Raw genomic sequence first — 26952 nt, 5'->3', positions numbered from 1 at the left:
TATGCAGCTTTTACGTCGCTGTTACTTTCTGACTGCCGATCACATTTCTTGAGGCAGTAAAATGCCTGGACCTTACAAACATCCCCAAATGTCCCCTTTATGGGAAGGATACATCCCAAGGTATGTGCTGAGAGGCATGTTGTGTCCATGGAACATTTACAGTTATTGCCATAAGTTATTGGAAAATGAAAAACAAAATGTAATTTAATGAGCTTTTTCTGGCACACGCCTTGGGAATATGTGCAATTACACCCCAAAACACATTCCGCTACTTCTCCCCAGTATGAGGACACCCCAAGTGAGCGACTTTCTGGCAGCCTGACCACATACAGGTCCCAAAATCCAATGACCACCATAAGGAGGCTTAGGCAACCATGTAGTGTAGACATTGACAGGCTGCAGGGCTGGACGCTGTACCTGTGCCTACCAGGTGTATTATAATGCCAGCATTGAACCCACAGGGGCCAGACCCCCCATGTACAAAGGGCCTAAGAGATACCTTCAGCTTGTGTCCCATTCCACCAGACTCCTAGAACTGGAAGAGGACATTTTTGGGGGGGTGTTGTAGAAGAACCCAGACCACGGTATTGTGCGGTAAAAATATCATCCAACTTTATTCATCATATATATGTGACACTTTAACAACAGAAGGAAAGAGATAGATTGTTTACATTTCAAGGATCTATTTATACCATTTATATCATCTATGCTAAGAAACTGATTAACATATGACACACCCCTCATTAATACCAGCCCCGCCCACTTATGTAACCCTCTAAACCTCCAAATTCCCGTAACTTCCCAGAAGACACTTTCATCTTTTATCCATAACAAGCTGATTGGGTACAAGAGAACCCCGAGCCCCTCCTGCTCATTCCCACACAACAAGTCCATGTCACCATCTACAAGGTGAGAGGACCTGAAGGAGAACAAGACCATGACCACCAGGACCATAGCCTGACTGAAGCCATGCTCACATTTCTTTCTAATGCTGCTTCTATGGTCTACTCAGATACAGATTTGGCAGATGTACATTCGTGTCTTCAAGGAGCTGATCAAACACGATCTGTGCTTGACTATCTTTTTTGGGGACCAGAGGTGACATTAGGGGTCTGATAGACCTCTTGTGTTTCTTTAAAGAGGATCTGTGACCAGCAATATGTTATCACATGCGAGGCTATTAACCCCCTATATGGCAATAATAAAGTTCAGAAAAGAAAAGTGTAAAGTAACACACTGTAAATGAAAAAACACACGAAACACATTTTAAAGCCCCCAGTTCCTGTATACATGAGCAATTGCAAGGGTTGGGTGCAGTTATGTAGGAAAACATCAATCACACTACACATTGTACATATCTCTGCACACACCAGAGGGAGAGGAATAACTCTAGGGCCATCATTCATGGTTCACTATATAAACTGATGACCTGTAAAGGCTTTTAAAGCGTCACCTATGGACAATTTCTGGTACTGAAGTTTGTCACCATTTCACAAGCACATGCCATTTTTAAAGTTTGACATGTTTGGTATCTATATACTTGATGCCAACCTCATCTTTCATATTTCATCAAATTGGGTCATATTGTGTTTGTCTGCACTGGAATTATCGGTATTGGGTTTTTTTTACTGAAAATATGCATTTCATAGACAGCTGTGCTAATACTGTGTGATAAAAACCACCACCATTTTATTCTCCAGGGTCTCTGCTTTCAGAAAATAAGAAAAAGTTTTTGGGGTTTTAAATAATCTTCTGGCCCAACAGTGTGAATGTAATCATGTGCATAAACAAGCAAAATCAACTGGCAGCAAAACACACAACAGCAGCAATGTATACAATTATCATCAAATCTATAGTAGCAACTAATGGCCTAAGAAGCAAAGCCACCATATTACTCAACCAAGTTCCAACTAAACCCATCCAAGAAAATGGATCCCACTTCCCCCCACCCAGGTGACTGTTGGAACTCCTTTACCTTGTGTAGATATCTCTTTCTAAGATCCTCATGATCTAATATAAATGGACAACATTCTCTGACACTAGTTTGTAGACTCCGCCTTGATCTTCCGAGAGATAGTCAGCCACCATGCAGCTCTGTGACACCACCTTAGGTGATGGAGCCACTTCTGCTGTCAGCTCTACTATACCATCAATGGTGTCATTGGTTATCTGATCCATGACTCCAGTACACCGGTTCATCTTACTTATCTTAGATTACTTAGATTCCCCATCCCGTCTATGAAGGGCTCACTGCATAAAACATCTCCACTCCAGAGAAAATGTTTCATCGGAAGTATTTGGAGAAATTGAGGCTTTCCCTTACAGATATGGGGGAGGGGCAACATGACCTAAAGTACAGCTATGGGTGGAATTGAAGGGAAGCCCTTTTAAGGTGCTCCTTCCACACAAAAAGCAATGCATCTGGAAGGACTAGGAATCCATTAGACCAATGGGGATTAAACATTCTGCAATACATTGAGACACCATGAAATGTTACTGGCCTGTGATTGGCTCTCCTATTGTTAGTGAAGTGAGACTCCCCTTGTCGGTGTCATTAATGGAAAGAAACCATGTGAAATGTTTCCCCCAAATCCAAAAAGGTGACCCCCCCCGGGTAGGTAGCCATCCTACTATTCCTGATATGAGTTTGTAGTCCCTGCTACTACAGGAAACATGCGGGCGATCATTTACACCTTTTACAGCAGGACAGTAAATATCAGAACACAATTCAAACATCAGACCAACAGCAGGAAGTCTGCTAACTGAATGTGTAATGCAATCTGTCATTAGCATTTCCAGAGTTCCCTCTGCAACATAGTTGTATCAGCTGTTGGTCCTGTCTGTAGATCTGTTATTTTCCCACCTTCTGTAACAGGGTGACAACCCTGATCATTCTGCAGGAACATTACACAGCAGCGTTGTCACCCTGTACAGGGAAGTCTTAGATAGATTATAAGTAAGACACACAACAAGTAAAGCCCAACTTCAGCTAACGCTTCTACAGCAGTTACAGCAACAGGTTCTCTATAAGGTCCAACCCCCCATATGAATGACAACTGACAGTTGTGAGCACCCCCAGCAGTGTTATAGGATTTGCCCCAACCCCTCCAACTGCCATTTTTCCCTAAAGACTTGGCCTTCTACAGGAAGTAGACAAAACAAATCTACTGGTAGTGACAACAAAAAATAATACAATAGGAGACTCGGAAAAACAAAACCTGCTCTGCTAATGACAGATTTCATTATTAATGTCATTAGTAATTTTGCCCATAGTTACACTTTGGTGCCAACGTTGTAATATTTCCAGGGAGAAGAAGTTTTCTTTACAAACTTTCCACCAAAAAGAGATGTGTGCACTCAGAGTGATTATTGTGAACCCCAATCAGAGGAATGTCAGTCCCCCGGAAGAAGTGGTAGGAATATGACCGCACACTCAGCACTTTGTAAGTTCAGATCTCTGGCAGTTGTATTGTGTGATTAGTCTATGGAGAGGAGTAATAGCTGGAAAGAGAAAACATGTCACAAGGATTTCTGATCTTCACCTGATGGAATCCCATTTGGCAGAACCACATGGAACACAAGTGGCCAGCTGGGCTTACGTTTTACTGCTGAATACATCCCCTAAATCAGCAGTAACTCAGTATTGGAAGGCCTGCATCAGCTTGGGATGTTGTTTTCTCACTGAATAGAGACTTCTTACTAGCTGGTGTCACAGCCGCAGACCTGCCTGAAAGGTTGTCACCCATGAGATGATATCCTACAACCTCACAAACACCCCCTTTCCTCTCTCTGATCACAATCTCATCACCTTCACAGTCTCTTCATCTTCAAACACTTATCCCTCCAATCAGCAATCACCTGCAGAAACCTTCACAACTTGAACCCTTCTCCTTTCCACTCTGCAACTGACCAACTCTATGACAGAATCTCTCCCCTGTCCTGCCCTGACCTGGCCACTGCTGTCTACAACAGTTCACTTTCATCCACATTAGACTCACTTGCTCCTCTAACAACATGAAGCATCAGGCCCCGACCATTACAATCTTGGCAGACTGACAACACCAGAGATCTTAAACGACATATTCGTGTGCTGGAGCGAATGTGACGTAAAACCAAATCTCACCAAGCATTCACCCGATATAAATCTGCTTTCTTCACATACAATTCCTCCCTCCATGCTGCCAGACAAGCCTACTTTGTCACTCTCATCAATAGCTTGTCATCCAGTCCTCGTCGTCTCTTCTCTACTTCTAACTCTCAACTTTCTCCACCTCCACCCAGTACCTCACTCACTGCTCACGAGATTGCAAATCATTTCAAAAACAAAATTTGATGCAATTCATGGGGGCATCTCCACTGCACAGACATCCATCCCACTTAGCATACCTTATACTAAACCTCCCTCAACACTTTCCTCTTTTGACCTCGCTACCACTGAAGAGGTTACTAAGATTCTCTCAGAAGCCCGTCTCACTACTTGCTCCCTGGATCCTGTCCCCTCACAACTACTACGGTCACCCTCTTCTTCCATCATACGCTCCCTCACTCACATCTTCAATTTCTCCCTCTCTACTGGTGCCTTCCCCTCCCCTCTAAAGCATGCGCACATCACTCCCATACTTAAAAAGCCCTCCCTGGACCCCACCAACCTGAACAACTTAAGACTCATCTCCCTGCTGCCATTTACCTCTAAACTATTAGAACTCTTAGTCTACAATCGCCTGAGCTCCCACCTCACCGACAACAACCTTCTCGACCCTTTACAGTCTGGCATTCCCTCACTACACTCCACTGAAACTACCCTACTAAACCTCACTAATGATCTACTAACTGCTAAAACCAATGGCCACTACTCCGTACTCATCCCAACCAATGGCCACTGCTCCGTACTCCTCCCATCCAATGGCCACTGCTCCGTACTCCTCCCAACCAATGGCCACTGCTCCGTACTCCTCCCAACCAATGGCCACTGCTCCGTACTCATCCCAACCAATGGCCACTGCTCCGTACTCATCCCAACCAATGGCCACTGCTCCGTACTCATCCCATCCAATGGCCACTGCTCCGTACTCATCCCAACCATTGGCCACTGCTCCGCACTCATCCCAACCAATGGCCACTGCTCCGCACTCATCCCAACCAATGGCCACTGCTCCGCACTCATCCCAACCAATGGCCACTGCTCTGTACTCATCAAAACCAATGGCCACTACTCCATACTCATCCCAACCAATGGCCACTACTTCATACTCATCCCAACCAATGGCCACTACTCAGTACTCTTACTACTTGACCTCTCTGCAGCTTTTGATACAGTTGATCATCCCCTCCTCCTCAAAAAAACAACTCTTTTGGCCTCCAAGACTCTGCTCTCTCCTAGTTCTCCTCCTACCTATCGCAGCGCTCCATCAGCATTACCTATAACTCTGCCTCCTCCTCTCTACTCCCTCTTTCTGTAGCGGGTCTCTCAAGGTTCCGTCCTTGGACCCCTACTCTTCTCCATCTACTCCTCCTCCCTTTGTCACTGGATAAACTCCCATGGCTTTAAGTACCACCTCTATGCTAATGACACACAAATCTATCTTTCTACCCCTCACCCCTTCAGTCTCCTCCTCACCTCGCCCCTTCAGTCTCCTCTCGCTTTACTAACCTACTAAGCGACATATCGGCATGGATGTCACTCCACTTCCTCAAACTCAATCTTTCCAAAACTGAGCTCTTAGTATTCCGTCCAGCCTGTGCCCTCTTCCCTGACTTCTCCATCAAGATTAATAACAAAATCATCAGTTCCTCCCCTCATGCCAGGGTACTAGGTGTAATCCTAGACTCCCATCTGTCTTTTCAGTCCCAAATCCAATCACTGTCCAAATCTTGTAGACTTCACCTCCGCAACAGCTACAAGATACGGCCGTTCTTAAGCTCGGAAACCACTAAGCAACTTATTCACTCTCTTGTTATATCTCTCATCATTGGCCGACCACATTGCAGGCTATCCCCTCTTCAGTCTATCATGAATGCTGCTGCCAGACTCATCCACCTTACTAACCATTCTGTATCAGCCACCCCTCGCTGCCAATCCCTCCACTGGCCTCCATTCAGTGTCCTCCACCCCCCTCTGCCAATCCCTCCACTGGCTTCCCATTGCCCAACGGAGAAAATTCAAAACATTAACAATAACATATAAAGTCATTTATAACTCTGCCCCAAATTACAGCACCAATGGAATCTTCTACTCTTCCAACCAGTCCATCCCCCACAGTTACTACCTTTTGTACCACTAGCCCCTCCCTCCTAGACTGTAAGCTCCGAGGAGCAGGGTCCTCCTATTCCGCTTGTATTTAACTGTATTGTTGCTGTATTGTCTCCCATTATATTGAAAGTGCTGTGCAAACTGTTGGCGCTATATAAATCCTGTATAATAATAATGAGAGGAGATGAAATATGGAAAGAAGGCATTGATAATGGGAGAGGAGATGGAACATGTAATGGGAGGAGTGGCCAAGGTGGGCTTAGCTGGAGACCTCAAGCCTGGCTGATGATGTATCAATAGTCAGAAGAACCTGGAATGGACTCTCCCACTGAGGCTTCAGAGACTTGGTAAGATGACAATAGACCCCATCCTAGTCTCTGGTACTGAGGCAGTGTTGGTCATGTATTACCTCAGGATCCAGAAATGAAGAAAATGCTTGGAAACACAACTCAGTTGGTGAATCATGAAAATGCATTGCAATGCAAATTAATTCAAAGCTCCATAAAAAAAGATAAAGATGAGAATCATGAGGGAAGCTGTTCAGTTATTGATGCTTATCTTAAAAAAAATTGTCAAAAGATAAAATATTCAAATCCCTTCTAGTTGTGTATTGATGGAGATAAGCACTAAACTCAGTTCATACGATCATTACATTCCAGTTTGCTCACAGATTTTAGTTTGTTTCTTTTAAAGAAACATTTTATCTTCTCCCTTCTTCTCTAGCTTGTGGGATGACATTGGAGATGTGAAACTTGCTTGTGACATCTGAAACTTCTTTAATATTCCTTTTTTCCAGAATTTAATCTATGCTGAGATTTGTGAATCCTCCGGTGATAGATTAGACCGGCATTAACTGTAAAAGTTTTGTCACATGGAGAGCATTAAAAGGACTTCTCTCCAGTGTGAATCCTCTGGTGTGTGATGAGATCTGACTTCTGAGTAAAAGCTTTATCACATTGAGAACACTGATATGGCTTCTCTCCAGTGTGAATCCTCTGGTGTGTGATAAGATTTGACTTATGAGTAAAAGCTTTATCACATTCAGAACACTGATATGGCTTCTCTCCAGTGTGAATCCTCTGGTGTCTGATAAGATGTGATTTCTGAGTAAAAGCTTTATCACATTCAGAACACTGATATAGCTCTCCAGTGTGAACCCTCTGGTGTCTGATAAAACTTGACTTCTGAGTAAAAGCTTTATCACATTCAGAACACTGATATATCTCTCCAGTGTGAACCCTCTGGTGTGTGATAAGAATTGACTGCACTGTAAAAGCTTTATCACATTCAGAACACTGATATATCTCTCCAGTGTGAATCCTCTGGTGTGTGATAAGACTTGACTTCTGTGTAAAAGATTTATCACATTCAGAACACTGATATGGCTTCTCTCCAGTGTGAATGCTCTGGTGTGTGATAAGACTTGACTTCTGTGTAAAAGATTTATCACATTCAGAACACTGATATGACTTGTCTGCAGTGTGAATCCTCTGGTGTCTGATAAGATTTGACTTCTGTGTAAAAGCTTTATCACATTCAGAACACTGATATGACTTCTCTCCAGTGTGAACAATCTGGTGTGTGATAAGATGTGACTTCACTGTAAAAGCTTTATCACATTCAGAACACTGATATGACTTCTCTCCAGTGTGAATCCTCTGGTGTCTGATAAGATTTGATTTCACTGTAAAAGCTTTATCACATTCAGAGCACTGATAGGGCTTCTCTCCAGTGTGAACTCTTTGGTGTGCGATAAGGTCTCTGTTGCGTGTAAAAGTTTTGTCACATTCATAACAATGATATGACTTCCCTCCATTGTGAACCTTCTGGTGTGTGATATATTTTCTCTCCATTGTAAAATCTCCAAACAAGAAGTAGTTTGAAATGACTCCTCTTATGTATATGTGGTTTGGACTTTAGTGTAAAGCCATTGTCACTTCCAAAACACTGAAATTCCTTTTCTCCTGTTATCCTCTGAGGCTGGATCAATGTGGAAGAGGATCCAAACCATGACTTTTAGAACACAGATATGACTTGTGTCCCGTGTGAATCCTCCAGTGAGCTGCAATAAAAACTTTCAGTCAATTAAGACACCCATATGTCTTGTTTTCCTTGTGAGCTGTATTCATGAAGACCAACATGACCGAAAACTTGGTTCATCAATCCACCTGTACAAAAAAAAAAAGATAAAATTCTATATAAAGGGCTACATAAAGTTGCTTTCTATTTTTAATGTTCATTACTAAATATATCTTATGAATAGAAAGAATATGTACAGCATTATCTACAGTAATTTTTTTAATCAAATAGATTTTATTAAGAAAGTTTCTAAGTGCGCACAGTATTCCCAACATTCAGCCCAGACAATGGAGTCATACATTCTCACGTATAGGCAGTTGTGGCACTGTTACAGATCATACAGAACAATAACTTGCTTTGTCTATGGTGTCACTTTTACAGGATCATACTCCAAGTATGGGTCCCCCATGTAGTTACCATTCAGTAGGATACAACTGGCTCATTCTCCTTCTATGGGTCTAAAAAAGCTAAAATTTTAAAAACCTATGATGTTAATGTGGAGATCACCTGCTCAATCCACTGTTGTCTGCTAGGAGTTTGAGATGATAGCCAAGATCGGGATATTTTATATGGTCAAGCAGCCTCACTATTGCTATATGACTTGTAATAGGAGGAGGTGTAAATAATTCCTCCTCTATTGAGACCAAGAGGCACACCCGAGGAATATTGAACACCAACGTTATAATACTGGTCACATTGTTCCACTTTTTGAATAATTTTGGACATCTCCAAAACATGTATCAAATCCCCAACATCACTACAATTGTTGTCATAAGGGGAAATCCCTCCTGTCCTAGCTGAACAATTGAGCTGGGAGTCCTGAAAGCTCTATGCAAAAGAAATGACTGAGTTTCTGTGAAGAGGACAGAGAGATGAGAGGTATGGAGTGTCATGGAAATTTTGTATTGTTGGTTGAACTTTAAATGTGTATCCACATATCAGCAGCATAGTACCACATGGACTGCGTACCGCAAGGCGCCAAGCGGTGTGAACTCCGCGTGTAGGCTTATGTATATCTTACAACCCATTACCGACCTGAAACTGTATCTGGATGGATGTGTTTTAATAAAGATCGTATCGGGCCCATTCAGATACAGACTGGCACTGTTTAATCTAGGGGATGCTTGTACAGAGAATTTACATACCACTAGGAGCTAATAGGATGGGAAGTTTGCTCTCCTCAGAGTTCATGGGGGGGAGGGGAGGACTGGTGTAAAGGGGGAAGGTTGCTTCCCTCAGATAGCTCATGGAGGGAGGGGAGAACTGGTGATAGATAAGAGGAAAGGCTACGCTCCAATCGGAATGTACATCCTGTGTATAGGCACTCCCCATGCATTGTTCTGTGGGAGGGGATTGACCTGACTCATGTGGGGGGCGTGTGTGTGTGTGTGTAATAAAACCGGGGGGCTGAGTCTGAAGCCAGTCTCTATGTGAATTCCAACAGCAACCTGAGAGTGTCGTGTGATCATTCCTAGGTAACTGGAGCTCCATTTCCCCACATCTCAAGATAGCTAACCCAGCTGGAGGCGCAGGAATCGTGGAGCTAAGCTGCAGTCGCGGTAAGCGAAGTTCGCACAGCTTTATGGGGGATTTCTGCGCATCCAACTGCGGGTACTCACGGTAAGGAAAAATTTGTTCAAAGCAAATTTCCAAGACAGTTTGGCGAGCCAGTGGATCCTAACGCGAATTCTGGGATAGCTAACAGAGTACGAGGGGGGAATGAGCCATCATGAACTAGCAAAAAGTATGTCGGCACATTTCAGGTCTCTCTACCGTTAAGAGGATCGCTTTTTGCGCGTTCGTGTGGCTAATTTCGCTCTCTGTTAGCTAACGTGAATTCCGCTTAGCAAGGACCTAGTTGTCCTAAAATCTTGATTTGTGGGTGAAAGACAAGGGTTTTTCTCTGCTGAGAGCAGCAGAGGGTTGGGTTTGGTTGGCTGGATTTGGTCAAGTTTAAAAATCTTTCAACCAAAAATTAAACGGGTATATGTTTTAGTGGGTAAAAGTTTTTGCATAGTTTAGGTAAGTATTTGCGGGTTGTAGGTACTGTGGTAATTGCTCTACCCCCCTCCACGTGAGGTAATTATTACAGTGCTGAAAGGTTTAGATTAATTGTTAACTGTTGTAAGACCTTTGTGTGTATATAGTCTGTGCAGTGTTTTGTCGGTACTACTGCTCCCAGCAAGCATGCAGCAGGGGGTCTTTTCTGTTACATACGCATGTTAGTGTGACATGTAGGTGATTTATGTCTGTTCTGTGATTGTGCAAAATTTGTGTTGTATATTGTTGTGTAATTGTCCAGTGTATGTTCTGTCCAAAAGTCTGTTTTATGTAAAGGTTAGAGGCAATTATGAGGTTAGAGGCAATTTTGAGGCTAGTGTCTGCCGTGTGCTTTCTCTGGTGGTGGCCATTTTACTGACTGCCATGTGCTTTCTCTGGTGGTGGCCATTTTACTGACTGCCATGTGCTTTCTCTGGTGGCCATTTTGTTGACTACCACATGTGCAGTAATCTCTATGCAATGTGCATGAAGTTTCCTATATGCATTTGACCCATTTTGTGTTTTTAATCCAAATTTTTACAGTTTAAGTTGTTTGCTTTTAGCTTTAAATTTGCGTATTGCCAGCCAATTTAAAGTGTGTTAAGCGAGTTTTCCCCTCACGTGTTCCACATTTAGTGAGCGCGGTGAAGTCTGGGTTTTTGCACATAGATTTCTTGTATAGTGATTATGTTTTTCTTGTTAAATGTAGTTCCTTATTGTAAAGCGGGTTTGTTTTAAAGCTGCTGCGTTGCGTGTTTCGCGTCCAGCAGACTTTCTGTGTAAACGGTTTTAGGTGGTTGCAGCGAAGATCACGTGTGTAACGCGCATCGTTTAGCGGCGCTGGTAGGAGTGATTTTCGCGTTAGCAACAGGGGTTATTCTTGGAGCAGTTTTTCAGTTCACCTCTGTGTAATTGTTTTACTGCGAAACGTCCCGTGTTTTCCATAAGGCTCCACTTTGTCCTTTTTAATGGTTTTTCAAGTTAAAAAGGGGTTTTTCTGTGTGTATTAGGGAAGTTTATTTCTTTACACAATTTTCCTAAAGGTCAGTTAGCAGGTTTCCGGCCAACCAGTGACCCCTAAGTAACATCCAAGAACCCCTCCTTTTGGTTTGACTTGTGTTAGCTACTGTGTGCAGGGAGAGAAAAGCCACTTTCATCATTGTGCGGTGTGGCCTGCCAAACACAGTGGGTGATGAGAACCACATAAATTACGCTGTGCAAGTGGGCGGTCCAGGGAAGTGTAACGCTTAGCCTGGTTACCACAAACACTTTGGGTGGTCAGGATCACATAAATTGCGCTGTGGGAGTGGGAGGTGTGCTCTCAGTCTGACCGCCACTTGATACTCTTCGGGTGATCGATAAGAATCACATAAATTACGCTGTGCTGGGAAAGTGGTGGAATCAGGCCTCTCGGTAGGATCCCACCGAGTGCTCCAGGGGGTAAACAGGTACCCGGACGCGGGATATATACCAGTGACTAGTCACGATGGGCAGTAGTCAGTCCATGAAGAGAGAGGGGGAACCAGCCCTCTTCAGGGTAAGGACAGCTACACAACTGATGGAGAGTTTGGGGGGGGAAGTCTACAGAACCCCTCAAAAGATGGAATAAATGGTCGAAGGGTACCAGATAGGAAATTTCCCCGGGAAGGTACATTTGACACATAGAATAAAACAGGAGGATCCAGTGTCAGAGGTGGAGGAAGCTCTTTCAGGGCTGACTCTACTAAGGCAGGCAGGATCAGGGTCTGCTGGGGTTCCCGAACAACCAACAGTGGGTGAGAGAAGTATAACTGCACCTGTCTCTTCTGCTAGTGACATCACTCTTGACGTACCTTCCGTGTCTTCTATATCCATGCCTCAGCCTCTACCTCTCCCTTCTCCCTGCTTCACCCCAGCTCCTTCTGTTTCCAACTACAAAGTCTTCTCAACAACCGATTTGCAGACTATCTGTGAATCAAGGGGAATAGACACCCGGTTAAGAAACAGGGCGGATTGCATCAAAGCGCTAAGAGCCACTGATCAGACCCCTGCCCCCCAGCTATACCCTGATCTGAGGGACCTCAGACCTGAAGGTGCAGTAAGCGAGGTGGTTAATCTAAGCCCACCAATGAAGCTGGGTCAGCAGTTGCACTCCTCCCGGACCGAGGCCTATCCAGTCAGGGTGCAGCAATTTGAAGGTCCTCCCAATGCACAGGGGGAGCGGACTTTAGGGGAACGGGTAGTTTGGCATGTCCCCTTCACCCCGGCAGAGATCCGCACTATTCTGGCTGAGCTCCCGGACTATCGAGTCAATCCGAGAGGATTTGCTCGAATGTTTGGACAAAACCAGTTCAGCTATAGTATGAACGGGTCAGATTGTGCGCAGATCCTGCGGGCAAAGGTGGGTATGGAAGTGGCCAGTGCAGTGATTGCAGGGTGCTCTATAACCACTCATGAGGAGATGACTTCAGACGGGCAAAGAGTTTTGTGCACAGCTAAAGGCAAAGCTTCCAGAAATGTATGGCGCTACCTCTACTACAGACATGATGAAGCTCACCCAGGATCCTAATGAGGAAAGCGCCTGCTTCTGGCGCCGTCTCAAGCAGATGCGGATCTGGAAGTTGGACCTAATGCTCCAACTGAAGGGGTAAAGATGACCGCGACGCACATTCTGTTGCAGGCCAAATTTTTGGAAGACATCGATACTAAAATTTGGGAAAGGCTGGTTCTGGCCTAACCCAAATATAATGAGATGTCTATCCCTGCTATCCTTTCCACTCTTGCGGCAATAGAGAGGGAAATGGATAGGAGAAAACTGGACGAGGCCAAAGTTCTTATGTCCCAGACCCCACACGAAAAACCAAGGGATCTGGGTCACAGGAAGGATAGGCCCCCTCCCAGGTGTTTTCAGTGCCAAAACGGGGCACATGAGGAGGAGCTGTCCCCAATTACCTAAAGGTCGGTGGCAGTTCATTCCTCATGAGTCCTCCGCCCCTGTCACCACCATGGTAAGTAACTCCTATGAATTCTCATAGGAAGTTGACAAATCTGTGTCGTCCCAGGTCCATCTTTTTCTAGAGGAATTAAAATATCCCCTCCCTTGCCTCACCGACACCAGTGCAGCAAGAATGGTCTTGCGAAAACAGGACATCCAAGGCAAGGTACCCCTCTAAGGGGAAAGCCCTCCTAACCCCTACTAACCTCACTATCAAACGATGCACTATTCTTAACCCAGCTTCTCTTCTTCCTGTGTTGGAAGATGAGAAGGGGGGGAGGACAGCAACGACAGTGCTGAATTTTACAACCCGACTAACGATACTAACACCTCTTCTGCTAACATGTCTTCTTTGTTCACTACTAACCTCTCTTCCAAAGGATACGACTGCATTTCTTTGATGGAACTGGAGTGAGCGGCGATCAGCCGGTGAAGGAAGCGCCACTACTGGAAGCGAAAAATCTTTTTGTCGATGGGTCCAGGTACTACACCCAAGATGGTAAGCCACACACTGGTTGTGGAAAAAAGCTCTTTGAACGCACATATGTCAGCTCAGGAAGCTGAGCTGTGGGCACTGGCCAGGGCATGTGAGTTGACGTGTGCCAACGCTAGTACCACGGCGAATAAATACCTGTCTGAGGTTGTGTGCCGCTGGGGTCTACCTGAAACCATCGAGTACGATAGGGGGTCACACTTCACTGGACAGATCTTTGCAGAGGTATGTAAAGCCTTTCACATCAACCAATAGCTACACACCCCGTATCACCCCGAGAGTAGCGGTAAGGTTGAACGTCTCAACGGAATCCTTAAAAACAGGATCTCCAAAATCATGGCCGATACCCAAAAACCTTGGCCTGAGTGTCTCCCCATTGCCCTCTATTCCATCCGGAATGCCCCTCGGCAACCACATGGGCTGTCACCCTACAAGGTGTTGTTTGGGGGACCTCCCAAAACAGGGTTGTACTTTCCTCAACAGTTGTCGTCCTTACATTCACAACTAACAGGTTACGTGCAATCTCTGCAACGGGAGCTGCAGAAGATACACCATCGGGTTCGCAAATCGCTCCCAGATCCAAATGCAATAACAAGTGTTCTTTCTATTGAGCCAGGTGATTGGGTCATCCTAAAGAAACATCAAAGAACCGGACTCGAGCCATGATTTACCGGACCATACCAAGTCCAGCTGACGATACCTACCTCACTCAAGCTCGAGGGACAAGACAACTGGGTGCACGCAAGCCACTGCAAGAAGCTTTTCAGCTACACCAGAGAATGAGGGGTGTCATTTTCCTTTTTCTTTGTATGTCTTACATCTGTGTGAACAGAGGAAAAGACGGCAGATACCCCAACCTGTTATTTAAAATGCATCTGCGACTAGCCAGAACCACCAACAAAACCAACTGTTGGGTATGCTCTAAGCCCCCACCCAGTCATCACATGTCCGCAATGGCCGCTGTTCGTGCCCTATATGACATCCGTGTCGGCATGAAAAAGCAAGGGACCCCTGGTCAGCCACCACGTAGACATTTGTCTGTAGAACTTAATGACACATTTTTAGCAAGTAACATCAGTTTTAGCACCAATATTAGCTCTAGCTCCTGTAGGGCCCTCACCAGTCCATTATGGGTAACTGGACAGCTAGGCAGCCCTCAGGTGTGCTTTAACATCAGCTTTGGCACAGGTAACAAGTTTGTTGGGACTACCACCTGCGAGGGAGGTATAACTGTCAATCTGACTAACCAGACTTCCCTTCTGAGTAACCACACTGACCGACCAGACCACGTTTGTTGGAAGGACGGAGGTGATGTGCAGACTGAGGGAGCAATCCCCCAGTCTGTGCAACTGTTGCTCAGTGCCAGAGGCCGAACGAAGAACTCCTCCTGCTCTGCTCTGACAGGTCCATACTATTTTCTGTGTGGTTCGGCAGCCTATAGAACATTTCCCCAGAACGCGTAAGGTTCGTGTGCCCTCATAAAGCTAGTCCCCGCATCCTATGTAGTGATGGATCATGAAGAGTTGATGGTCCACAAGAAGGTAAGGATGGCAGGGAGAGTTCACAGGGAGCTGTTCTCTGAGGGCGACCAGGCATGGACTTGGTTCCCCTCATGGACAGGTTGGGGAATAGAACTTATGAAGCACCCGAACAATTTTTCTGTCATTGTGGATAGTATGTTTAACGAGACCGTAGAGGCTGTCAGAGAAATTGCCCAAGAACAACGGCAGATGGGAATTCTGGTGCTTCAGGAGAAGATGGCCCTTGATTACCTTTTAGCCGCCAAAGGGGGGTTCTGTGAGTTCATCGGAGAGGATTGTTGTACTTGGATAGAAGACACCGATGACAAGGTCCAGGCCCATATGGACAAAGTTAGTGAACTACAGGGAAAAGCTAGAGCTATAGCTAGTGAGGGTTGGAATCCGTTCAAGGATTTGGGAGGATTGGGAGATTTCCTGTTGTCCATCGGATCTTGGTTGAAGGAAGTGGGAGTGTATGTCCTGATGCTTCTCTTTTTCCTCTGCCTCTTATATGCCCCGGTGAGATGTTCCCGTTGCCTCATCGACCGTGTAAGCCAAGCTCGGGCAGACGACCACATCTCCATGCCCGCTCCTGGGATCCCACTCCAACCACTGATCGGAGGAAGACCTCACCAACCAACTACCTTCTCTGCAGGTTACGTCCTGGCTTCCCTTTAATTTATCTCCCTGAAGACCACATTCTCCAAGACCTCCAAGCAAGCTTCAAGCCGACAGGATGCCGCGCATGCGCAGCTGACAGGATGCCGCGCATGCGCAGTAGGAGCCGCGGATGGCCAATGACAGCCCAGGGGTGCGTCCTGGACGGCCAATGACAGTGCAGGGCGCAATATTTAAAGATGCCCTGCACTGTCACAGATTGCCGCAAGGTCTATCTGTGATCCTGAGTTCCTGTACCTGCATATTGACCCTGATTGCCCTGACTACGCTGCCTTCTCCTGTGTTTTGACCCGGATTGTCCTGACTATGCTGCCTTCTCCTGTGTTTGACCCGGATTGCCCTGACTACTCTGCCTTCTCCTCCCCTGATCCCCAGCTTGTTTGACCTATCTGCGGACTGACTTATCCTGCTGACCCTGCGTGTGACCTGACTACTCTTTGCCTGCCGATTCTGTACCTCGCTTACCCCACGGGACCACTGCTCATGACCCATCCTGCTAGGTCCCGCCGTCCTCCTCACATCTGGCTCTCCCGGTACCTATACATCCCCGGAGGTTCCCTCTGCCACTGGTGGGCCTGCTTAGAGGTCGTGACCTGGCCCTGGTCTGTTACAAGTCCATCCCCACCATCAGGGGCCCTGGTGAAAGCACAGACCGGGACTTAGACTCCACGCTTTGGGTAGGTCTGTCCAGTGGGCTGCCGGAGGCACCACCTGGCAGATCATAACAGGGGCAATTTGAGAATCTGCTGCTGGATCTCCCCAGACCACCGTGGGATCACAAGCCTTATTCATACCACAAGTCTGTTTGTGGTTTTTGCAAGAGCCTTCCTGTAGTGAAGGTTCCAACGCTCTTGAGGATCATCGCTTCAATCAAGCCTGTTTGCGTCGAGTCTGCGTCGAGTCTTGTTGTTTCAGGTATCCCGTGGAGCTTTATTCTCAGGGACAACTACAGGAACTCTGGTCTAAGACCAACTCTTTGAGGTTTTGAGACTACACCCATCAAGCTGAAGAAGATCAAGAAGGGACACGAGGAGAATATGATAAAACAGGAGGGAATGTCATGGGAATTTTGTATTTTTGGTTGAACTTTAAATGTGTCATATATGAGTGTTATTCATATGTCTCTCGTGTGGCTTAATTAAAGCTCTGAAGGCTGCAATTGGGCCATGCGCATTTGCAATGTATGTATTACAGTACTCAGCTCGGTAATGGATGAGATGGCAGATCTGCGCTTATAGACCGGCGTGTATACCGCCATGGCATTCGATGCGACATTCGATGTGACACATAGCTCTAGCTTTTCCCTGTAGTTCACTAACTTTGTTCATATGGGCCTGGACCTTGTCATTGGTGTCTTCTATCCAAGTACAACAATCCTAGGCCGCGGGTCTGTATCCACGTATCCACATATCAGCATAGTACCACATGGACTTCGTATGTCTAGGTGCCAGGCAATGCGAACTCCGCGTGTAGGCTCATGGATATCTCTACAACCACTACCGACCTGAACTGTATCTGGATGGATGTGTTTTAATAAAGATCGTATCGGGCCCATTCAGATACAGACTGACACTGTTTAATCTAGGGGATGCTTGTACAGAGAATTTACATACCACTAGGAGCTAGGACAGGAAGTATTCTCTCCATAGAGAGCTCATGGGGGGAGGGGAGGAAGTCTGCTGACCTCAGAGGGCTCATGGGGGGAGGACCGGTGATAGATAAGAGGAAAGGCTACGCTCCAATCGGAATGTACATCCTGTGTATAGGCATTCCCCATGCATTGTTCTGTGGGAGGGGATTGACCTTATTCATGTGGGGGGCGTGTGTCTGCTTGTAAATAAAAATCGGAAGCTGGGGTTGGATCCGCCTCTTTGTGAATTCCAACAGCAACCTGAGAGTGTCGCCTGATCATTCCTGGGTAACGGGAGCTCCATTTCCCCACATCTCAAGATAGCTAACCCAGTTGGAGGGGCAGGAATTGTGGAGTTTAGCTGCAGTCGCGGTAAGCGAGATTCGCACAGCTTTATGGGGGATTTCTACGCATCCAACTGCGAGTACTCACGGTAAGGAGAAATTCGTTCAAAGCGAATTTCCAAGACATCCCCCTTTTGTAGGGTCTCTGACAATGACAGGCAGGCTGTGATGGTCTCTCCCCCTTCTGAGGGGATTCTGGCAATGACAGGCAGGATGTTATAGTCTCTCCCCTTCTGTAGGGTCTCTGACAATGACAGGCAGGCTGTGATAGTCTCTCCCCCTTCTGTGGGGTCTCTGGCAATGACAGGAAGGCTGTGATAGTCTCTCCCCCTTCTTTGGGGTCTCTGGAAATGACAGGCAGGCTGTGATGGTCTCTCCCCCTTCTGAGGGGTTTCTGGCAATGACAGGCAGGCTGTGATAGTCTCTCCCCTTCTGTGGGGTCTCTGGCAATGGCAGGAAGTCTGTGATAGTTGTCTTGGAAATTCGCTTTGAACAAATTTCTCCTTACCGTGAGTACTCGCAGTTGGATGCGTAGAATTCCCCCATAAAGCTGTGCGAATCTCGTTTACCACGACTTCAGCTAAACGCCACGATTCCTGCCCCTCCAACTGGGTTAGCTATCTTGAGATGTGGGGAAATAGAGTTTCGGTTACCCAGGAATGATCAGGCGACACTCTCAGGTTGCTGTTGGAATTCACAAAAAGCCGGATCCAACCCCAGCCTCCGATTTTTATTTACAAGCAGACACATGCCCCCCTCATGAATAAGGTCAATCCACTCCAATCAGAATAATGCATGGGGAATGCCTATACACAGGATGTACATTCCGATTGGAGCGTAGCCTTTCTTTTTATCTATCACCGGTCCTCCCCCCATGAGCCCTCTGAGGTCAGCAGACTTCCTGTCCTAGCTCCTAGTGGTATGTAAATTCTTTGTACAAGCATCCCCTAGAAACATTAGTCTGTATCTGAATGGGCCCGATACGATCTTTATTAAAACACATCCATCCAGATACAGTTTCAGGTTGGTAATGGCTTGTAAGATATACATGAGCCTACACACGGAGTTCGCACTGCTTGGCGTCTTGCGGTACAGAGTCCATGTGGTACTATGCTGCTGTCAGGGATCCCGGGCTCTCGGCGGTGCGCGCATGCACAGATTGCCGATCCGTCCAAGCCGGCGAGCACAGAGTCCTCGGCGGCCGCGCATGCGCACTAGCGATCGCGGTCGCACCAATGGGAGAACAGGGCGCTCTATTTAAAACTGCCCTGTGCATCTCCAAGTTGCCTCAAGGTCTTGTTCCTGTTCCTGTAAGTACGTTTCCTTGTTGCCAAACTCTGCCTGTTCCGATTTATGCTGACCCTCTCCTGCTCTGACCCCGGCTCGTTCCTGACCATCCTTCTGCCTGATCCTCGGTACTGCGCTGCCCGCTACCTGCTGAACCTGGCTTGTGACCCCGACCATTCTCTGCTTGCTCCTCCTCTACCACGCTGCCCGCACGATATCGACCCGGCTAGTATGACCTCGCTCACTCCTAGCAGTTACCCATCCATCCCGCTCAGATCGGGACCTGTCATCCCATCCATCCCGCTCGGATCGGGACCTGTCATCCCCTTCACAGCAGGCTCATCCCGGGCACACACCCTCAGCGGGACCCCTCTACCACCGCCGGGGGTGCCCAGGGGCGCGACCTGGTTCCAGTCTTGCACCAAGTCCATCCCCACCATCAGGGGCCCTGGTGAAAAGGCAGACTGGGACTTAGACTCCACGTCCTGGGAAACCCAGTGCTGTGGACCACTAGAGATCCCGTTGGACGGAGCCCGACAGCTGCTGATATGTGGATACAGGCTCGCGGCCTACCGCCAGCGGCATTCGCATCGAATGCCATGGTGGTATACACGCCGGTCTATAAGCGCAGATCTGCCATCTCATCCATTACCGAGCTGAGTACTGTAATACATACATTGTACATGCGCATGGCCCAATTGCAGCCTTCAGAGCTTTAATTAAGCCACACGAGAGACATATGAATAACACTCATATATGACACATTTAAAGTTCAACCAAAAATACAAAATTCCCATGACATTCCCTCCTGTTTTATCATATTCTCCTCGTGTCCCTTCTTGATCTTCTTCGGCTTGATGGGTGTAGTCTCAAAACCTCAAAGAGTTGGTCTTAGAGCAGAGTTCCTGTAGTTATCCCCGAGAATAAAGCTCCACGGGGTACCTGAAACAACAAGACCCGACGCAGACTCAACGCAAACAGGCTTGATTGAAGTGATGATCCTCAAGAGCGTTGGAACCTTCACTACAGGAAGCCTCTTGCAAAAATCACAAACAGACTTGTGGTATGAATAAGGCTTGTGATCCCACGGTGGTCTGGGGAGATCCAGCAGCAGATTCTCAAATTGCCCCTGCAGACGGGGCCACACAAGGCTGGAAGTATGCTCTCCATAGAGAGCTCATGGGGGGAGGGGAGGAAGTCTGCTGATCTCAGAGGGCTCATGGGGGGAGGACCGGTGATAGATAAGAGGAAAGGCTACACTCCAATCGGAATGTACATCCTGTGTATAGGCATTCCCCATGCATTGATCTGTGGGAGGGGATTGACCTTATTCATGAGGGGGGCGTGTGTCTGCTTGTAAATAAAAATCGGAGGCTGGGGTTGGATCCAGCTTTTTGTGAATTCCAACAGCAACCTGAGAGTGTCGCCTGATCATTCCTGGGTAACCGAAACTTTATTTCCCCACATCTCAAGATAGCTAACCCAGTTGGAGGGGCAGGAATGGTGGAGTTTAGCTGCAGTCATGGTAAGCGAGATTCGCACAGCTTTATGGGGGATTTCTACGCATCCAACTGCGAGTACTCACGGTAAGGAGAAATTCATTCAAAGCGAATTTCCAAGACAATAGAAATCCAACAGACCCAACAGTCATGACATGCATGCTGCTGATTCTGTGTCATTGAATCACTCATTGAGGGGAATGTTCACAATAATAGCCGTGTGGAGTTCTATTAGTGAGGTCATTCATTCTTTGAAAAACAGGTGGCAATTATTGCCCTTATTTAAGGAAGGAAGGCAGCAAATGTTGGACATGCTGGTTACAGTGCATTTCTCTCTGAAATTCTGAGGAAAATGAGTCGTTCCAGACATTGTTCAGAAGAACAGCGTACCTTGATTAAAAAGTTGATTGGAGAGGGGAAAACATATAAAGAAGTGCAGAAAATGATCGGCTGCTCAGCTAAAATGATCGCAAATGCTTTAAAATGGCAACCAAAACCTGAAAGACGTGGAAGAAAGCGAAAAACTACCATTGGAATGGATAGAAGAATAGCCAAAATGCCGCGGACTCAGCCAACAATCAGCTCCAGGAAGATGAAAGAAGGTGTGACGTTCCCTGTGAGGACTGTTACAATTAGAAGACGCCTATGTGAAGCCAAGCTATCTGCAAGAAGTCCCCGCAAAGTCCCACTGTTGGAAAAAAGATGTGTGCTGAAGAGGTTACAATCTGCCAAAGAGCACATTGACCGGCCTAAAGAGAAATGGCGCAACATTTTGTGGACTGATGAAAGTAAGATTGTTCTTTTTGGGTCTAGTGGGCGGAGACAGTTTGTCAGACGACCCCCAAACACTGAATTCAAGCCACAGTACACTGTGAAGACCGTGAAGCATGGTGGTGCAAGCATCATGATATGGGGATGTTTCTCATACTACGGTGTTGGGCCTATTTATCGCATACCAGGGATCATGGATCAGTTTGAATACATCAGAATACTTGAAGAGGTCATGCTGCCTTATGCTGAAGAGGAAATGCCCTTGAAATGGGTGTTCCAACAAGACAACGACCCCAAACACACCAGTAAACGTGCAACATCTTGGTTCCAGACCAACAAGATGGACGTTATGGAGTGGCCAGCCCAATCCCCGGATCTTCATCCAATAGAAAACTTGTGGGGTGACATCAAAAATGCAGTTTCTGAGGCAAAACCAAGAAATAGAGAAGAACTGTGGAATGTGGTCCAATCATCCTGGGCTGGAATACCTGATCACAGGGGCCAGAAGTTGGGGGACTCCATGCAACACAGATGTACAGCAGTTCTCAGAAACAGTGCGACTACAACCAAATATTCATGAAGTCATTCAAAGGAAAGCAAAATCTTCAAACATTTCTCAGTTTATATATTTTTTTAGAGGAACAACACAAATTTGATGTATTTTCTTCATGTTGTGATTTGGAATAGAATGTGTCGTGTTCCCAATGCATTTGTGTGGATGGAAATAAAAGCTATTAGAAGGATTTTCAGCTTTATTCACTTTTTTCAACACACTGCTATTATTTTGAACACAACTGTATATGGTATGAAGTGTAAGGTGGTGGAGCTGGTAGCTGTGTATATAAAAGGTGGAAATCAAACCTCTGACATGGGGGTCACATTTACATATGTTATGTGACAGTAGGCAGGTGAAATCACCTGGTTGTGTCCTGGATGGACGATACATCTGTCCAAGGTTTAGACTATATGGGGATTTGTTCCACTAGGGGAAAGTGCTGAGTCCTTCAGCACTGAGGTAATGAGCCCAGCTGAAGATAGTGGGCTCATTAAGGCCTTTATAAAACTTCCCAGCCTGCTTAGTGAGTTGCTCCATCCTGGAATCAGATCTGTGCCTGAACTGACTGGGGACAACATCCTATCTGTGTGCAATGAGACAATAGCCTGTGTGGCTAAGCCTCCAACTAACAGGGGCTAGGTATAGCATCAGGCTATACCTGGTGGGTAGCTAGGGAAGCTATGTTGTACAGTAAGTATCCAAGTTGGCCACGATTTGATGTTTCTTTTTTTTTTACGTTTTTCTGTAAATATTGTAAATAAACTGCACCTTTTTGTTTTTTTTCACCTCCACTGTTGTGCTGTGCCTGTGTTTTGTGTTGTGCACCCATCCAGGGGGTCACACACACCCGCTGCCGAGCGAACCCCATTACAGTGTTCAAACCTGGTCATGTCTAGGAGGGAGGGGGTTGGAGGAACAAAAGTGATTTATCTGAAGATATCTAAAAAGTTCAGGTCTAGATAGTTTGTGGGAGTCACATAGGGTTTGGAAGGGTATAAAGGAGTCTGGTGCTGTGAAATTGTAAGTTTGAACTAGACTAGCTCTAGGACAAGCATGAAAGGAAGATGGAGGCATCCATGCCGGATAAAAGCCTGGATTGAGGAAGTATGCCATGAGTGGGTTATGGGGTGACTGTAAGGTGTATCAGAACTTTACGTTGTCCCAGATAGATAGATAGTGTGACGGAGCGTAGGCAGGACAGAACACACAGAGTAGATGTTATGAACCACCTAGCGGGGCCTCTAGCAGTCCAAAGGACAGGATTCCCCAGGGCGCGGAGTCTAAGCCCCAGTCTGCTTGTTCACCAGAGCCCCTGATGGTGGGGATGGGCTTGGAGCAGACAAGGACCAGGTCGCGACCCCTGAGTACCCCCATCCGTGGCAGAGGGACCCGCCAGAGGTATATGCAGGTAGAGAGCCTGATGTGAAGAGGTGGAAGACTGGATCCGAGCGGATGGATGGCAGAGTAGTAAGCGTGGTCAGCGAGCCGGGACAGTAACAGTGGGATCAGCGTAGTATAAGGCGGCAGGCAGAAGAATAGTCAGGTCACTTGCAGGGGTCGGCAGCAGGAGTTCAGATCAGGTATGGAATATGCAGAAGAGAGGTCAGACTAGCCATGGGATCAGAGCAGGAGAAGTCAGCGGAGGTCAGGTTCAGGCAGGGTCAGCAACAAATCTTAGGATCACAGGAACACAGGAACACGGAGAAAAGACCATACGGCAATGGGTGTCAGTGCAGGGCAGATTTAAATAGTGCGCCCTGCCCTGCTATTGGTGCCGGCGAGCGGCCGCGATCGCAAGTGCGCATGCGCGGCCACCACTGTACAGGTCGCAGAGTCCGTCGTATCGAATGGATCTGTGCTCCGCGCATGCTCGGAGTCACTTGCTGCCGCGATCCTTGACATTGCCCCCCCCCTACGGGCATCCTCCGGATGCCCAACCAATCTCTCCTCCGTGGGTGGTTACGATAGAACTCCCGAACCAGTCTAGGGGCATGGACATTTTGCCCTGCTATTGGTGCCGGGTGAGCGGTCACGATCGCGAGTGCGCATGCGTGGCCGCCGCCATACAGGTCTCAGAGTCCGTGGGATCGAATGGATCGGTGCTCCGCGCATGCGCGGAGTCACTTGCCGCTGCGATCCCAGACAGTAGATGGCAAACGCACAAAGCTTTATTGAGACAAACAGACGGCGGTAAAGTCTTCCCCAGCTCTGGGAGAAGGGGGGGTCCTAGGCAGCCTTGGGTCTCTGCCAAGCCTGGCCACAAAAGGTCCCGGCCACAGCTCTCAGGCTCCTTCCGTCAGCTACCCAGCGGTGAATACCTTGGGAGCTCTGCATTAGCTTCTTAAAACTGGTCGGACCCCCCTAGTCACCTAGGCAACCGGGGGGGGCCCAGAGCTAGGGTGGCTCAAGCTTGCCTTAGGAGTTAGTTTCATATTTGCAGGAGGGGGGCATGGATGAGAGATGGCAGAGAGAGAGAAGGGGCTGAGAAGGGAGGGGAGGGCAGCTGTGACAAGTAGTGTTGAGTAATTAGGTCTTGCAGTGAGTCTCTGGAGTGTAGCCATAGTAAATTGGCAACTGATAAGGGGTCACAATCTACTGACTCTATAGCGACCCATGGGGGGGGGGGCACTTTTACTGCATGATATTTAGAGAGTTGAGCAAGATGTGCAGCTTGGAAATATTTTGCAAAGTTCGGAAGCCCCAGACCACTCTAAGTTTCGGTAAGGTACGGATGGACCTGGGCAGATGCAGTTTAATAGTGCCCCATACATAAGTGGTGGGGTGACACAAATATGCAGAGGAAACAAAAAGGTATATATATGGGTAGGACCCAATAAAGGTATAATATTTTGGACAGAATTGTCATTTTTTACAATCATGATACAACCCATCCATGAGAGGGGTAGTTTGGACCAGGATGTCATAAGATTGGTAAGGTGTGTTAACATAGGAGGGTAGTTAGAATATAGAATACTGAGGTCTGCCATCAGCTTGGGTCCTAAATCAGGAATATATTGACTGGACCAAGAGAAGGGTGGAGGACGTTGTAGATGTGACACAGTTAAGGAGGGTAGAGAGATATTAAGAGCTGTAGACTTTTTGGGATTCACAACCAGGTTCGAAATCGCTGCAAATTGATCCAGGCATTGGAGAAGGTTGGGTGCTGAGATCAAAGGAGAAGACATGAAGAGGAGATTGTCATCAGAGAAAAAGCATAACTTATGATGATGACCGCCAAGTTCTAATCCTTTAATATTTGTGTTAGTTCTTATCAGCTGTGCTAAAGGTTCATTCGCTAGAAAAGGAGGGGAGGGGGGAAAGGGGCAGCCTTGCCTCATTCCCCTTTGTATGGAAAAAAAGTCTGACTTGCAACCCACATATCTCAAGTAAGCCCTTGGGGAGGTGTAAAGGGGTGATATCCATTGGAGTCAAAGGCTTTTTTTATGTCTAAGGAAAGGAAACAGCCGGGTATGCGGCGTATGCAAGCTGCATGTTCTAGCAAAATCACTCTGTGGTCTCGGCTTGGCAGAGGGGGGTTAAAACCCATCTGATCCTTGTGTATCAAGGTGCCTATGATAGAGTTCAGCCATGCAGATAGGATTTTTCTAGGATTTTAACATCTAAGTTAAGAAGGGAGATTGGTGTGTAATGAAGCCATGTGGTGTGATCTGATTGGGGTTCAGGTAGCATAGAAATGACTGCTGTTAGGGAGTCTGAGCAGAAAGAATAACCTTTGAGTAAGGCATTAAATGCATTAACCAATAAAGGTGGAAGGAGGTTAGTAAATATTTGGAATATAGGGCTGTAAGCTGTCTGGGCCAGGCCGCTTATTAGACTTTAGGGACTTGATGGAGTTCGGGACCTCAAGTTCTGTAATAGGTGTTTCCAGGGAAGAACATTGAGAAGCTGAGAGTGTTGGTAGAGATAGGCTTGAGAAAAGTTCAGTGGCCTGCGATTCATCATAGGAGCCGGTCTCAGAGTATAATTCTGCTAGATGTTTGTGGAAGACCTGTAATATTTTATTAGGATGGCTGGTGTGTGAAGTTTTTGTAATCTTTAAATGGACAAGTCTGAGTGTGGTCTGAGGTGTGCAGTCCCAGGGCTAGAAAAGTGTCAGGTTTGTTTGTGTTCATATAATGTTTATGCCTGGATTGGCGTAGAACTTTTTCGTCTGATTCTGTCAAGAAAACATCTATTTCTAGCCTGGTCTTGTCCAGGACAATCTATGAGAAGGTGAGGGGGTCTGATTGGAAGGCTTTGTTGGCCTGATGAAATGAGGTTTCTAAGCGGTGATGGATTGCTTGCTGTCCTTTCTTGAGATGTGACGCTTGGCTGATACAGGCTCCTCTAATTACAGACTTATGGGCTTCCCAAAAGGTCAGGAGAGAGATGTCATCAGTTGTGTTATGTGTCAGGTATTCTTTGATGGCTAGTTCAATGTCCAGTCTGTGGGATGGGTGGGCCATTTAGACTCCATGTAGTGCTAGTTTGTTGGGGTACTAAGGAGGAGAGGGTCAAGAGGACAGCTTTGTGACCAGTCCAGGGGTAAGGTATGATGGTTCAGGATAGGAGGGCTGGGGACATACCTCTAGTCAGAAATATATGGTCAATGTGGGAGAAAGATTTATGTGGATAGGAGTAGTATGTATAGTGTCTTCTAGCTGGGTTAGCTTCTTGCCATGTGTCTATGAGAGAGCGTTGTTGGAGTTGTTGCTGGAAGGAGGATGTGGATGGATAAGAGGTTATGGGGGATTTGTCTAAAAAGGGATAAACTAGCTGGCTGGAATTGCCACATAGGGAATCTATTACTTGTAGCAAATGGGAGTTAGGA

At 46.7% G+C, this 26952-nt stretch overlaps 1 protein-coding gene across 1 annotated transcript in view; it reads right to left on the bottom strand.

The window, feature by feature from the left end:
• Positions 1-587: 587 nt before the first annotated feature.
• Positions 588-26952, bottom strand: part of LOC149451030 (uncharacterized) — a 39602-nt gene continuing 13237 nt past the window's right edge. The window contains exon 2 of the mRNA XM_089691140.1: positions 588-8418. Within this exon, the coding sequence (XP_089547266.1) occupies positions 7132-8103 (972 nt within the window). The 5' untranslated portion in view covers positions 8104-8418 and the 3' untranslated portion in view covers positions 588-7131. The remainder of the gene's footprint in view (positions 8419-26952) is intronic.

Source organism: Staurois parvus, unplaced genomic scaffold (assembly GCF_062004578.1).
Source record: "Staurois parvus isolate SC_StPar_1 unplaced genomic scaffold, SC_StPar_1.0 ptg000551l, whole genome shotgun sequence".
Classification (NCBI taxonomy): domain Eukaryota; kingdom Metazoa; phylum Chordata; class Amphibia; order Anura; family Ranidae; genus Staurois; species Staurois parvus.
This window is presented reverse-complemented; position numbering and strand designations above follow the sequence as displayed.